Source organism: Pieris brassicae, chromosome 6 (genome assembly GCF_905147105.1).
Source record: "Pieris brassicae chromosome 6, ilPieBrab1.1, whole genome shotgun sequence".
NCBI lineage: Eukaryota > Metazoa > Arthropoda > Insecta > Lepidoptera > Pieridae > Pieris > Pieris brassicae.
The window spans coordinates 16,601,246-16,616,878 of record NC_059670.1 but is presented as its reverse complement, the minus strand read 5'-3'; the positions used below and the strand labels follow the sequence as shown (position 1 = coordinate 16,616,878).

General features: G+C 32.5%; 2 protein-coding genes across 3 annotated transcripts in view; both read left to right on the top strand.

The window, feature by feature from the left end:
* Positions 1-1,532: 1,532 nt before the first annotated feature.
* LOC123711091 (carboxypeptidase Q-like) lies at positions 1,533-5,276 on the top strand. Its single transcript, XM_045663501.1, has 3 exons — positions 1,533-1,739; positions 1,915-2,044; positions 2,876-5,276. The coding sequence occupies exons 1-3, from the start codon at positions 1,543-1,545 to the stop codon at positions 3,965-3,967; spliced, it is 1,419 nt and encodes a 472-aa protein (XP_045519457.1). The 5' UTR covers positions 1,533-1,542; the 3' UTR covers positions 3,968-5,276.
* A 329-nt stretch (positions 5,277-5,605) lies between these two features.
* Positions 5,606-15,633, top strand: part of LOC123711130 — a 28,308-nt gene continuing 18,280 nt past the window's right edge. Inside the window, exons 1-3 of one of the 2 annotated variants that reach the window (XM_045663548.1) lie at positions 5,606-5,687; positions 6,916-7,014; positions 13,045-13,132. In XM_045663548.1, the coding sequence (XP_045519504.1) occupies positions 6,916-7,014; positions 13,045-13,132 (187 nt within the window). In that variant the 5' untranslated portion in view covers positions 5,606-5,687. Of the gene's footprint in view, positions 5,735-6,915; positions 7,015-13,044; positions 13,133-15,633 lie in introns of both variants that reach the window. The other variant, XM_045663547.1, reaches the window with a different exon arrangement.

The following is a 15,633-nucleotide window of genomic DNA, read 5'->3' as shown; positions in this document are numbered from 1 at the left end:
AACAGTTTTATAGATTAGTTTGCGATGGATCCGCTTCCACAATAGCCTTCAATACTTCATTATCAACTTGGGTCTCAGGCCGTCCACGGGGCTCGTTCTGCAGGTCGAAATTTCCAGAACGAAAACGTTGGAACCAAAAACGTACTGTATTTTCTTTTGCAACATGACCGCCATACACATCATTCACCCTTGAAGTCGTTTCCTGCGGAAAGTGCCACTAGTGCCACGGCGGAACTCGTACTCGTAAATAATGCGATACCTTAAGTTTTCCATTTTGTAAAATGAGTGACGCAAACAGAAAAACACAGAAGAAAAAAACAAATGAATGACGGTCATCGAAGCACAAATACATGAGTAAATAGCTGTACAAATTTGAAATTCCTAACCAAAGAGGAGGTATTTGAGGTCAAAGTGGCCAGTACGACAAAACGCCAATTTCAAATGTAAGGACCTAATATATTATCAACTATTATTCTAACTTTGTAGAGAAATATAAGTTTAAGTAATAGTATTTTGAATATCGATCATGTCAAATAAAAATCTCACAATGTTTAAACAGTGTAATTTAGCAAATAGTTTTAGATTTACTTAACCTCACAATATACAAATAAACACAAAGGCAGACAGATAAGTATTTCTTCTTATAAACAGAACTTGTTCCATCACAAGTACACCAAACAATCGAAATTTCTACGTAAATATATATTATCTTCAATTAACAATAGGCAAGCGATTTGATCAATTGAGAATTCTTGACCTACGGATAGAGTATTATTTACAACTCAAAGTAAGGACGTGTGTAAAGGATAAAAATGTATTTAATGTGCAAAGTACTGTTAACGATGCTCATAAGTCAAGTGCATAGTTCTCCAAGGAAGAAATCTTATTCGGAAATAAAATCGTGTAATATTGGTAATTTAGTGGAAGAAATTGCGTCTTATGACAGCCTAGTACGAGATATTATGGACTACGTGGTGACCGGCCCGTTTAAAAGGAAGACCTATGATGAGTCAGTTTCTTTGATTTCGTTTTGTTGGACATTTATTTTTATTATTAAAATTTAAAACCTTAAAGTAAGGTCTGTAAGGTACCTAAAAGTAAGGGTTACTGCTATCCCGAATGCCGTTTGAATTCGTAACAAAATAAATATCAGGATGTTTTAGGGTTTTGTGAAATGTTGTGACCATAGAAATTTTTATTCTATTTTGTGAAACAATAATAATGACATAACCCACAATGCTTACCTGTTTGGCTCTATGTTATCGTCAATTACGTATTTTTATTTAGAACACAGCAAAAAAGTAAAAAAAAAAATATTACTATACATATATTACACGCATTCCATAGATTTTACTTATCTATTGCGGATTTTATGATATCTTTTTATATCAGATCTTATTCCACTCATATCCATCTCAAAATGGCGTTATACGGTTCCTTCAAACACATCTTGATAGCAAATGTCTTTCCATGATAAGATACAGCAACAAAATGGACTCGACACTTATCACGACATCACAATATCTTTGGGGCAGCGGCGAAATGTATTCCGTCGGGTGCTTCCTTATACTCTTTATTATTACTATAAGTGAGCCAAAATCCCTACTGAAAACTTCTGATAAATGTCGGGCTCTTTTGGGCGATGATTTAATAAACGAGATATCATCTTACCAAAATATAAAGGAAGATATATTCAAATATGTACTGGAAGGAGAGTTTAAAAGTAAAACTTATGATGAGTAAGTGATTTCCTTCGTAATACATATTTTAAAGAAAAATTGTAAATAATCTCTAATATTAAAATATTTCTCTTAGTTTTAAGAATATGTGGCCTTGAACGATCGAACCTCTATTTATAAGTAACTTGTACGAAGTATTGTGTGTATGTTGTAAATAACAATTAATTATTTTTAGACTCGAGAAATTTGTCGACAAGTTTGGTTCTCGGATGTCGGGGTCGCAGGTGTTGGAAGATTCTATTGATTATATGATCAAGCTGACCCAGGATGAGGATTTGAATGATATAGTTACTGAGGAGCTGGAGGTAATGTATACTCTAAAATTTACGGTATTGATTAATATTCATTTGTGTTCCAAAACGAGATGGCCTCACGGTTCTCCCATATTTCATTTTGAAATACTCTTTAGCTTTTGATATACTCTATGCTGTCTAAGGAATATAAGTTTTTTGCATATTTACAGTGTCTGATATGTTGTTTGACACTTTAAATATGCAATATGTTGTTTAGAACTATGTGTATATGGAACACATCGGTTGCAATAGTTTGACCGTATTAAACGAAGAGCGATTCGAATCGTTGACCAATCCCTTTCCGAGCACCTTGATCCCTTGGCGACATTTACCTTGGAGAGTGTTCAGAGGCGTTGATTGTATAATACCTGTAGCTGTGTGCGTTGCCGGCTTTTTAGGAATTGGTACCCTCTTTTCTTGAAGGAACCTAAGTCAAATTGGTTTGGAAATACTTCAGTGGTTAGTTGGTACCACATGATGGTGGTGCGCGACAAAAGCTGCCTTAAAAAATGCTCAGTTGTGGAACGACGGACGTCGAGGTGATATGGGTAGAATTTAGTATTCCGCCTCGACGTCTGAAACTCAGCTCCAACCGAACAACTCCTCTGGATCACGCTCCGTCGATGATGACCTTGTTGCTCCGATCGGCCAGAAAGCTGGCAATCCAGATCCAGAAGAAACTCCGAGAGAAGCACTTCCATTGACCAATAAAGTTTATTAATTGACTCTACTATCTACAATCAAAATTTGGCTGTTGCATAAGTAAGCCTCGTAAATCAGGGACGATACCGACTTAATAAGTTTAGTAAATAAATAGTAATAACAAGAAGTTTGTTTTTTCAGGTTCCTCATTGGGTTAGAGAACAAGAAAAAATTACTATGTTGGAACCCAGGTCAAAGAATATTGCAGTATTAGGTCTTGGTAGAAGCATAAGCACTCCACCCGAAGGTGTAACATCTGACGTTGTCGTATTTTCCAGCTTCGAAGAGTTTGATAATGCTCCTATTGAAGATGTCGAAGGAAAAATAGTTCTGTTTAATGCAATCTATACCACATATGGCGCAACAGCGTCATATAGAACGCAAGGAGCTGCAAGGGCAGCTGAAAAGGGAGCTGTTGCATCATTAGTTAGATCGATAACCCCTTTTTCCATTAATTCACCCCATACTGGTTCACAGTATTATTCAGAAAATGTCACCAAAATCCCGACCGCGGCCATTACGTTAGAAGACGCAGATTTGATAAATAGATTTTATAACAGAGGCGAGAAAGTTGTACTCAATATAAAAATGCAAAGCTCCTTTGAGACTAAAACATCTCGGAATACTCTTATAGACTTAAAAGGAACTAAGAACCCAGAAAAGCTTGTAATTGTTTCGGGTCACATTGATAGTTGGGATGTAGGCCAGGGTGCCATGGATGACGGTGGTGGCCTCTTTGTTAGTTGGGCTGCTCCTATTATTTTGAAAAGATTGAATTTAAGACCTAAAAGAACGGTTAGAGCTATATTTTGGACAGCTGAAGAATTGGGATTAATAGGTGCTTCTGCCTATGCCGAGAAACATAAAAACGAGAGCCACAATATAAACTTTATTATGGAGTCTGATGAAGGAACATTTGCGCCACGAGGGCTTTCTGTGGCTGGAACTCAAGAGGCTCGTTGCATCATTGCTGAAATTTTAAAATTATTTGAATCTATAAATGCTTCTACTCTCGTTGAAACTGATAGTCCTGGGTCTGATATAACTGTGATAGTAAAAGAGGGAGTCCCAGGAGCCAGTCTCCACAATGCAAATGAAAACTACTTTTGGTTTCATCATACAGAAGGCGATACAATGAATGTCGAAAACCCTGAAGAACTTGATTTATGTACAGCATTTTGGACTGCGGTTGCCTACATTATAGCTGATATTTCTGTTGATATACCCCGATAAAAATTATAAAGTATCTTGTTACTAAACATATTGTCAAAATAGATTAGTTTTTTTTAGTTAAGCCTATTATGACCAAAAACTAATATCATGTCTCTCATGACGAGCCTTCACGACATACGTAACTGAAATATTAGGTGAAGTACTGTTAGTTATCAATCTTTTACGGAAATTTTGTCCATGTCACGATTAAGATAATGGGATTCTGATATATTTATTAAAATTAAATAAATTAATAATTGGAAAGTCAGTAACGAGAAACGGAAGGCGTTACAATGAATATCGAAAACCCTGAAGAACTTGATTTATGTACAGCATTTTGGACTGCGGTTGCATACATTATAGCTGATATTTCTGTTGATATAGCTCGATAAAAATGATTTAATGACTTGTGTTTAAATGTCTACTGTCAAAATTAGATATTAATTTATATTTTTTATTAACTTAGCCCATTTTGACGAATAATCTAACTGCATTCCTAGAATATGAATAATATCATGAACATAAAACTCAGTTATCACGTACAATATTTCAAAGTGCCATTTTTCATAACTTGTTCACTTAAAGTGTTCCAGTTACTTTGTAGGATAAAGTTATGATGTATCAATTTCATATCTTGGCGCAGCTGCTCGATAGTTAGTGCAAAACTCTGCCTTATAATATATAATTGAGAGCTAAATCGATATGTACACATTATTTTACTTAATCTTATATTAGGCAATTGCAAAACACAAAAGTCCCTTATTTTTAAACTAGTAAGTGGACATATTTATCGTTAAAACGCCTATCGACAACGTAACTTTTTTACAAAATTCTAAAGCTGTTATATGTAATATGTATATGAAAGTTTAAAAAAAGGCAAACATTTGAAACGTTGTTTTGTATAGTAAAGAAAATTCAGTATGAAAATTTCTATGAGGCGCTGTGTATAGATAAGTATTCGTATAAGTGTAAGAGTGTTAAGAGAGAGAGACTAACTCCTGCAGCTGAGTTTCAGTATCTGACGTCAAGGTATAATACAAAATACCACCCATATCACCAAGACGTTCGTCGTTCCACAAGTATTGAGCTTTTCTTAAAGCAGTTTTAGCCGCGCTACCAATATGTGAAACCATATGTATTTCCAAACCCATTCGACTTATGGAACATAAGTTCAAGAAAACAGCATACCAACTCTAAAAGGCCGGCCTCACACTTGCGATCTTCCTGGCGATGTGAGTGTACAGATGATCAGCGGTAATACTTTACCTCGGGTAAACCTTATACCTCCTAGTACAAAAGAAAAAATATATCAAGGATAAAAACATAAAAGTTTTAAAGGTATTATTTTGTTATGATATTATTATTTTTTAGTGGTATGATGGTGTAAGAAAATACAATAAAATAAATAAATTTCCTTCTATAGGCGTTGCAATAAGTACAATATTTTAATTTATTTTAATAACCACGATTCAAGTTAAGAAAAATAAAAACATAATTAAGCATATTTTGTTTTACTAACTATAAAGCACTTTGTCATATTATACGATTGTGTTTCTTATATACACCATTGTTATTTACATTATCTTTGTAGCACTTACAAAACTTTACTTACTCTAGAGCACTTCACGCAGCTTTAAGTTTCACACTTTCAGACTTCAGTACGCGAGGAGCTTTCAAGTCGAGAGCGCGTCTCATCGCGAGCCTTTACGACAAACGTAACTGAAATATTATGTGAACTAATGTTAGTATGCAATCTTTTTCGGAGATTTTCACCTCTTCACGTTTAAGGTAAAAGGAATTTAATGTTTACATCACAAGATAATATTGTTGTAAATTTAAATTTTGAAGCCAGGAATGAGAAAACATTACAGTGTTGTCTATTGCTAAATATACTCAAGCGGATAGTAAGAGTTATTTTATTTATAAATAAAACATTTCGAGGAGCATAGTTAAACATAGTTATTTTAAAGCTGTCTTTTAATTGTTTCTCTATTGTTTTACAACATTTCTTGCGTTAATTTCAGTCCTAACGATAATGATTTTAAAATATTTACTTATGTATTGATAAGAAGTTAACTCGTATTTTCCTACGTCAAGGGGCGGCTTGTAATTTATTAGGTAATAAAATTTCTTAATTAACAAGATAATTAATTTTTTCCTCAGTCAATTAAAATATTATTATCTTTCTAAGTACTTTTAAAATGAAACATATAAATAAGTAAGCACACAATTTTAAAATAATGTTTAGCAAATGAACTCAAATATATTATTTAGTTTTTTTTAATAGGAATAAAAAACTGGTAATTTTTTGCTTATTAAATAAGTTAAAATTAACTATTGAGATAACTCATTATTTGAGAAGTTACGGAAAACATTTTAATTTTTTTGTTATTTTTGTAAATTATTTGTTAGGTATAATAAAAAATAATTTAAAACTGAATTTGAGAAATACTGGTTTTTGGTCTGAATTTTTAGAAATGCTGATTCGAAATCATAACAGTTTTGTTTGAATAGTCCCGTTATTGAAGAAGGCTATGTAACAATTCTCACACAAATAAGAGCGGCGCATCAATAATTATACTTTATTGGAACCTGTGTGTGAATAAAACTGTTTATTGGAAAAATGCGAGTACTTGGTAACGATAAAAAAACAGTTCCACACAGGGTATTAATCTTAGAGTTGAACTTTAATAATTTAATTTTAAAATAATGCATTGTTTGCCAATATTTTTATAAACATGTTATAAATTCTAATGAATATTCATGTTAATGATTTAGTTTTGATCGGAATTGTCTTTAGCGCTATTGATTACAATCTTAGTTTTAAAATTACTTTACATCCCCGCGTATATTTCTGATATATTTTTTGTTTTATTATGTTCAGACTAATATATATAATCATTGTACATCAAAGCATTCGGTCATCCAATATCAAATGACTTGATTTCAATTATTTCCATGAATTGCAGATGAAAGCCTGGACTACTCACGATCAAGATACGACGCTGTTCTGCTGTCGGACATTACATGTCAAGCATGCTGCTTATGCCAGTGCTTTGTATACCTTGGTAAGTTTAATATCAGTAATTAAAACGATAATAGCTTACCAATTACTGAAAGGCCGGCAACGAACTTGCGAGTCTTCTGGTAGTGTGTCTCCCTGATGTTTATTACTTAACATCAGGATGCTTTTTTTATATATTCAACACGAAAAGTATTTGATGTATGTAAACATAATTTCTAGTCCATCTAGATCTACGAGTATGAGCTTTGGCTCTCTGAGGGAAACGAAGCGGAAAGATGTTTACTGTAACAGATGCATGCTCATGAACTAGATTCCACACAATATTGTAGTTATGACATATCTAAAAAAAAACCGGTATTAACTTAACTCAAAAATTGTTTTGTGATTTTAAATATTTGATGGAATAAATGTTTGTATAATCTTAACTTTTAAGTTATCATAACAATATCCAAGAGCTTATTTCTTTTGTTTGCGCTGGAAGTTTCTCGATTCGGAGACAATGACACATTTTAGGTCGCAGATCCAGTATATAGTATATATATATATATAATCAAAAAAAAGTATAACATCGGAATATTGTCTGAAGCCAAACTTGTGAAAAAAAAACATCAAAGAAAACAAAATTTAACGAATTTCGATCTGAAGCGTACGTCAATAATATTGTTCTACATCAGTTGTTTTATGTAGAACATTTTTATTAAAAAATATACAGTTTCCTTGAATGGATTCTAAGAAACTAATTTGTACCAATTCTCGTCAATCATAAATACAAACTTTTGTCTTCTTCATCAAACTTGGCTCGTTGGCTTCACCTCTGGAGTTTTGTTTTTCTTTCGAATTGAACAACGCCAAGTCTTAAGAGAATTTAACAAAGTTTAATAAAATTATTTTTGTACGGAAGCAACAAAAGAGTGCGAATTTATATAACGGCTTCTATTGTCTTAGAATTTAATAGTTTTGTTACCTTTACTTGCAGTATTTTTCAATCCTGTGGTCATAAATTTGTTAAATTTTTTTATTCATTCTTTTAAATCAAAGGTTTCTTGGTAAAAATTATGCAAAAATAAATAAATAAAACTTTAAATGTTAAAAACGTGAGATTGCTATACTTAAAACACTTGTAAGTTCAAGGGCCATACATAGAAAGTATTTTAAACACACGTCACTTTAATACTAGTTAATTGAACTGCCCCAATTCGAAGAATTTAATAGGCTAGGCACAATTTCGCGTCAGTTTTTAATACATTATTTAAGGTCATAATCATACAAAATTATACTCACAAGAAAAAATTTAATTCACGAAAGCTTCTGATATCAAAAAGCGTTATTAAAAGCGCCGGATAAGCTGATATCAGGTGATTTTCAATTTATTTCAAATTGGAGTATATTTTGTGAGCAATTTACAAAAACGTTTTATTAAAATGATGTATCATAATTATCTATCTATAGGATTTTCAATCTTAAGCATTTTTTATATTTGAAGTAAAATACAGCCATAATATTTATGTTTGGTGATTTTATGATATCGTACAATACAATACAATAATTTTATTGTAGACTACTTGTAAATGTGTAACCACTAAGCCACAGACGACAATAGATAGACGTCAATGAGTCTATTAAATGATTATAATATATGAAAATACTCGGTGAGAGTTATATCTTAAACAAAGGTACCAAAGGACTTTGTATATTAACTAATGGAAAAATGAAGAATAGAATAAATAATAGACTATAGGCGTTTAACATATTTTATTTAGGTTATTATATATCTATTCTCTATGTCTCTCTATCTATAAAAGTGACATTTTATAATTACTTTCTAATTTTTATATAGTTTAAATTATACCTATTTATTGACACAGTTAATATGCACTGTTAATGTATACAATATTAACAGGTAACTAAACTTCAATGGGCTGCTTTGTACTTATAAGCGATACGCGAAATATCTTCCAGGCAACTCTTGTAAGGAAAACGAAAAAAATAAAATTACTAATTTAAATGTATTTAATTACAAGTAACAGTGTAATGTAATTACTAAACTAAATTCTACAATAAAAAAAACAAGAGCTAAAGTTCGTGAATCACAATTAATACATATTATTAGTGTAATATATATAATATTATTAAAAAATGGCCTTATAAAAATATTTAAAATAATAGAAACTTTATTTCTACTCCAATTTCACATATTTTTATTCATTACTAGCTGACCCGGCTAACGTCGTTTTGCCGTTTATATTATACTTCCAGGAAACATTTTTGTAGTTCAATAAAAATAACCTATCTACTATAATAAAAAATAGGGATTGATCATAGAGGGGTGACAATTAAGGGTTGTATGTTCTTTTTATGCTGTATCATAAAAAAAACAAAACTAAAAATAAAATAAAATTCTTTGGGGTGGACACTCCTTATCACTTATGGGTTTTTGAAATATAGATAGTAGCCGATTCTCAGACTTACTGAATATGCAATAAAAAATCATAAGCATCGGTCGAGCCGTTTCGTAGGAGTATGGGAACGAAGATTGTGACACGAGAATTTTATATTATATGATTTTGGCATACAGAGTCTAATTACATTTACGAATAGCAATACAAATCTATCTTATATTGTCAAAAAACTTCAAACGTCTATTAAAGATACCTTTGATGGCTCTTTTGAGGACGCAAACAGGCAAATAATATAAATAAATAGTTGCCGTAAATCTAACTTAACCCTATTCTTTAACCAATCAAATCGCAGTTTCCCCTTTCAGGATAACAGATGGTTTAGCTAGTATTAACTTCTACATTTAGTAATGACACTGGTTCATTAGTAATATCACCATGAACGCTGTCTCGACAATATCGATTTGAAAATCGAAGCATAACTGAGTGAAAATTGCCGTGAATAGTATACATACCACGGTTTTACCTTATGTATTGTGTTATAAAATACAAAAGTTTTTATACTAATTTACTTGACGTTTGACGAACACAGCCTTTGAGAAATTATGGGGTTTCAGTCAGAGTAAAGTGTAAAAGGCTTCGTTTTTTATTTAATACAGTTTTTTGCGTTGAAATCGCTTTGCGATTCTTATTAGTATTTCATATACTATTTAAAACGCTATAAACTTTTAAAGTAATAGCTACGCGATTATCAACCCTGATGTAGTACGTTCGAACTACGGCATTTAAAGAATCCGGTATACGGATTATTTATATGCAAAATTGGCATTGGTTCAAACGGTAAAGAAGGAGAGGAAAGCATATCAGAGATCTAGGACGTCAGGTACAATCAAGGCTGATTCGTCAGAATTATTCAATATACATTCTATTAATTAAAATTCATGTATTTGAAATCTTATATTTTAATCTCTTAAATAAATTATTAAAATAATATTAGCACTTGACAATTTAAAATTGAACGCCAATAAAGTTACTTGTGACTGAATACATTTTGAGAGACGGAGTTATTCATTGGAAATTGAGTTTGAAACGAATTAATTAATTTGTCTAGCTTAGCGTATTTGCAGGAGAAGGCTCTGTAAATGGAGATAATTTAAATCCAATTTACTCAGCGATTTTTATATTGTTATAAGTAAATATTAAATTAAACTAGTTGGCAGTAAGAAAAACACTTTTTGAACGGATTACAGCTATGTATTATTTTAAAAACTTATAGTTTCACCACGCACACTGAAAAGTACGCGTAACGTCGAAAAAAAAATTTAGTTTAGAATTATGTAAATAACTATAAGTTTTGAAAATAATAAATAGCTTTAATCCGTTCAAAAAGTGTTTTTCTTAATGTGTAAAAGCTATTTTAACAAAAGACAATACTAGTTGGCAGTTATTAATTCTTTACGTACATTCGTTTTGACAAGTGCTTATAACGTAATTTTTTCCATAACAACATTTATTTATCTTGACTGCAACTAGCAAACACACGTCAATCAGTTTTTCTCAAGACTCCCTCAATTGATATTTATACATATCAAGAACCGTTGCATTGGAATCAACGTCTAAAGGTGGTATGTAGAAACGAAATTTAGCATGAACTATGACTCCCGGCATCACTTACATATTTGTATTCTAAATAGCTCGAAGTCAAACTTAAACTTAAGCTAGACTAAGCTGCCGAATCTGGCGCCACCAAACGGATAGTACATCATGTGATTAATAATAAGGAAAATTATGATGTGTAAGACGTAACACAAATACAATATTAAAATCATTCTCTACGAATTAATTTTTTTAAATCAACATTTCGCTGTTCTATTTTGTGGTATAAAATATTTTTAAATTTCTTCCTCCTTACTTACGAATATATGTTTCTTGAAGTTTCAGATGATATTAATATGTTTCTGCTTGGTTTCACAGATTAGTAATAAAATGTTCTCTGTCATCATACGAAAACAATAGAAACCTAACAAGTTTGAAAATAACAATGTTTATGAATGCGATTAGTTATGTAAACTCGGCTTAATCCGAACTTCGACCGTCTTACAATAACATCTCTGAATCTCGGCCTAATAACATAAAAGTTAACGACATATGCTATACATATAATGTCGATTATCTACTTTATATAATAATTATTAATGATACAGATACAGAAATACGATTACTTCCGAGCCCCGGGCATACAGCTTTATTGCAAAGTAATGTGCTTTCATATAAATGATGAACTACTAGTCAATAAATATCGTGTAACATGTTAGATGGACATAATTTATAATTTTAGGAATGTGATACAATTAATACTAAATAAATATTAAGTTCAGTACTTTACTAAGAAATTGGCATTGATTTGAAGACACGCATAAATATTTAATAACCGATATATTATATTTGAATCCTTTATCATTACTAACATTATTCTACATTTTTAACATCTAAAATACGCCTTTATATGAATAATATATCTTGTCGATTCAAATCCTTGATTTAAATACGTTCTTTAATTTAAGGGAAGACTTAAATGTATCGACGGGATTAATTTTTCGACAGTTACGATACCCATAAACATTTTGTATTGGATCTTTAAATTTTCCTGCTATTCGGGACGGAGACAAATACAACACAAACTATGGAAATAAGTCGAACCGTTCTTGAGTTATAAATGTTCGAAATAACCTGACTATGCATTATTTTCAGATTCTGAGTGTAAAGTAAGGAACGGCGATATCGCTCATTAAGAAAATCCGAAATTGTAATTTTTCAAGTTATTACTGTATTTTATCGGAAGTCCGATATACTTCAATTGTTTTATATATTCGCTGATAATATGTACATATTAAATTAATGTTTCGTTCGACGTCGTTCAACAGTCGGTTGTAATGGAATATTACTCGCTGGGGTTTCGTGCCGCTTCCAAAATGGAGGGTACCTTTAATTATACGTAGATTTGATTACTACAAATTACAATATATTTGTCAGGCTTACGCAGTAATTGCAGTAATTTCATTTAACATAAATTTCAATTGCTTGCTATTATGTTACATATAGTATTCTTCATTTATTAATTATATATAAATATATTTTAGGTATAATTTAGATAACTGGAAGACATGTATTTCTGTTCGATTACGTTGATTGTTTTTTTTAACGTATCAGAAAACTTAAATGCTAAACAAAGCCGATTTATACTCAAGCTACGAAACAGATATTAGGGAGTTAGTTGGTATGGAAGTTGATTTGATATGTCAAGGAGGTCATTAGTACGACTAAAATGGCCGTACCATTCCATCGCCTCGCCATCTGTCTGACGTCAACGTTTTGTCCAGTCTGATGTTTGTGCAGGCAAAACTTAGCTACTAAAAGATTGGCGGAGAGTTTCTTCACCACAACATAGATTAGTTGAAGTTCTAATATGATTTGCCTTCTCAATGAAAATAATTTGGTATACTATTTCTTGTATAGTTTATGCCTATAAAAAATAAACACCCATAAACTTCAATTCTTTTGTCTCTGTATTTTGGTGTAGACGACGACTACGCAGATTACATCACAGATTTTTTTATGGAATTGTCATTTATTATCCTGGAATAATCTTTATAACTAACCAACCCGTTTTGTTACAGAATATATCAATACTAGTGGTGCTATTATACAGTTGGAGGATCGGAGTGAATGCCAAGAAGTATAAGGAACTGGACGATGTTTACTACGGTAAGTTAGCTTAAAGAAAATACCAGTAGCGCTGAAACCTTTTAGATTTCTGTATCTGTTCCGTGACGATTTAGGTAATCGCCTCGCTAATAAAAAGAAAGCCTGAGTGAGAAAAATGTTCTGGCTCGTAAAAGGTAGGTTCAGTAATATACGAGGAATAAGTAACTGTCTATTATTATAAGTATAAATGAATACATATATTTTTCAAGTCGAGGGGGAACGTGTTAAGAAGTCTAAAATTGTTACTTTACTTTACCTCTAGATTATATACAATAATATATATACGTAATAACTCTATACGTATGAAGTGCATTTATTTTTATTAAGTGATTATTTCACTTGGGAATATATACTGGATGAAATTTACTCGACTGTAAAGATACGTAAAATCCATTCAATTTATTTGTGTAAACCTAGATCTTACATTTCCCGAATTACCCCAGGGGCCCCGTTTATATGAAGTGGTATTTTCAAGATAATGTGTGTGTGGAATATGAAATGTTTTGTAATTAAAAAAGCGTTTGATATTTAATCGATATCGCGGGATACTCGATTGCGGGGAAGTTACTTGGAACTAGATAGTAACTGTGTAAACAAAGTATTAAGTTCCTCAAAAGTGAGGTGGCTATTGCCAACGACGCGTTTTAAGTGGAATTTTGCCGATTTAACGCTGGCTTCCCATATACCACCAAAATGAGGAGAGTAAGCCGGAATAAACTTAAACTGGATCGAATTTTGACTTGCAAAATCAAATAGAGGGTTTTGATTTTGCTTGATAAATGATCCTAAATCCCTTGTGGCTGCTACTAAGTTAGTTCCGTTATCACAAAATATTTCCGTTGGTCTGCCTCTGCGCGCTTCAAAACGCCGAAGTGTCATTATGAATGCATCCTTAGTTAAATCACTCACAGCTTCGAGATGGATGCATTTATAAAGCAGACAAATGAACAAACACATGTAGCATTTTATTAAACGACTTCCACGGCCCTTACGTTTTACGATCGTGAACGGGCCCGCAAAGTCCAAACCCACTGAGAAAAACGGATGACCTGGGGTTATACGTTGGAGTGGTAGATTACCCATTTTAGGTTGCAACGTCTACACGTGTACGCGGTGTACCGTACACAGTTATTAACTGTCCGCCATGCGAGATGTCGTCCGTTTACTGGCCATACTGTTTTCCTTACAATAGATAATAACAGTAAAGGACCCGCGTGCATATTGTTGACATGTTATCTTTCAAAGTGCAGTCTTGTTAACCTCTGCCAGACATGAAGTAAAATGGGGTGGCTTTCTTATGGGAATATTTTCTGGTAATTTAATTGACTTGATGTCAACCGGCGTCTTTGGTAAACGACCGGTGAGCTCATTTAACACAAAACACGATAACATTGCAATGAAATTACTATTTGTTGCTTTTAATTGAATATTTCAACTTTCATTGAAGAAGTGTTGCCTATACCAATGACCTTTAGTGTGTCAATGTGGCGAGACTTTAATGACAGTCTGGTCTTTAGGGACTCAGATATAAATGACAATTGGCTTCCGAAATCTGAGAGCACGAACTTTGACCTTTTGATGATCAACTGGATTCGATACTTCAATGATAGCAGTAGATAATAACACCTGATTTGTATTGTGATTAGAATAGTTAACGATAATTTCATTTTCATCTCGTTCATCAATGAGAGCGAGGTGGCTGGAGGAGGATGATGGAGCAGACTATTGTGACGCTCGGTGCAGCCGCTTTCACGACATGGACCCATGCGACACTCGCTTTCGGGGTAACCTTGTCTCAAAAAATTAACACACAATTTATACTTCATCACGTCCATCATTCGCTCGTCAATACACTTCGCTTTAAACGTTAGACAATTATATTTCCTATGACGCTCATTGCAAATAATACACATAAATGTAGTATTTGGTTTCTTGCTATAATTATTGCTGGTGCTCGCAAACGATTTTACGACATTGTTTTGATTTTGACCTTGCCTTTGAATATAATTATTATTAGCTATAGAACGCACAGGGGTTACGATTTACGGGATACGTTACGATTCAATGACTCGAGCACATCAGCACGGTCTACCATAAATTTATAAAATTGTTCGAGGGTTCGTCGCCTTCCAAAATGTTGCGATATTTCTCCCATTTTAACAACGTATTGATATCTTGCTTAGATGATAACATAAATATTTTTAGTACATCCCATTTGTCAGTGGGTTGTCCTAGGCTTGTTAAGGCGCGCAAATTTTTGGTCACGTGGTCAACCAAAAATCGTAGGGATCGCTCCGATTCCCGTGCAAGCTGTTTAATATTAAATAATGATATTAAATGATGATTAATCAATATTCTTTTGCAAATCATCTTCCACGCTTCAGCATAATTGTTGGTTGACACCTCCAAATATGAAATAATCCTGGCCGCGTCGCCTTGCAAATAAGATACGAGGTAATAGAATTTATGGATGTCTGATATGCGATCAATCTAACTCCGTT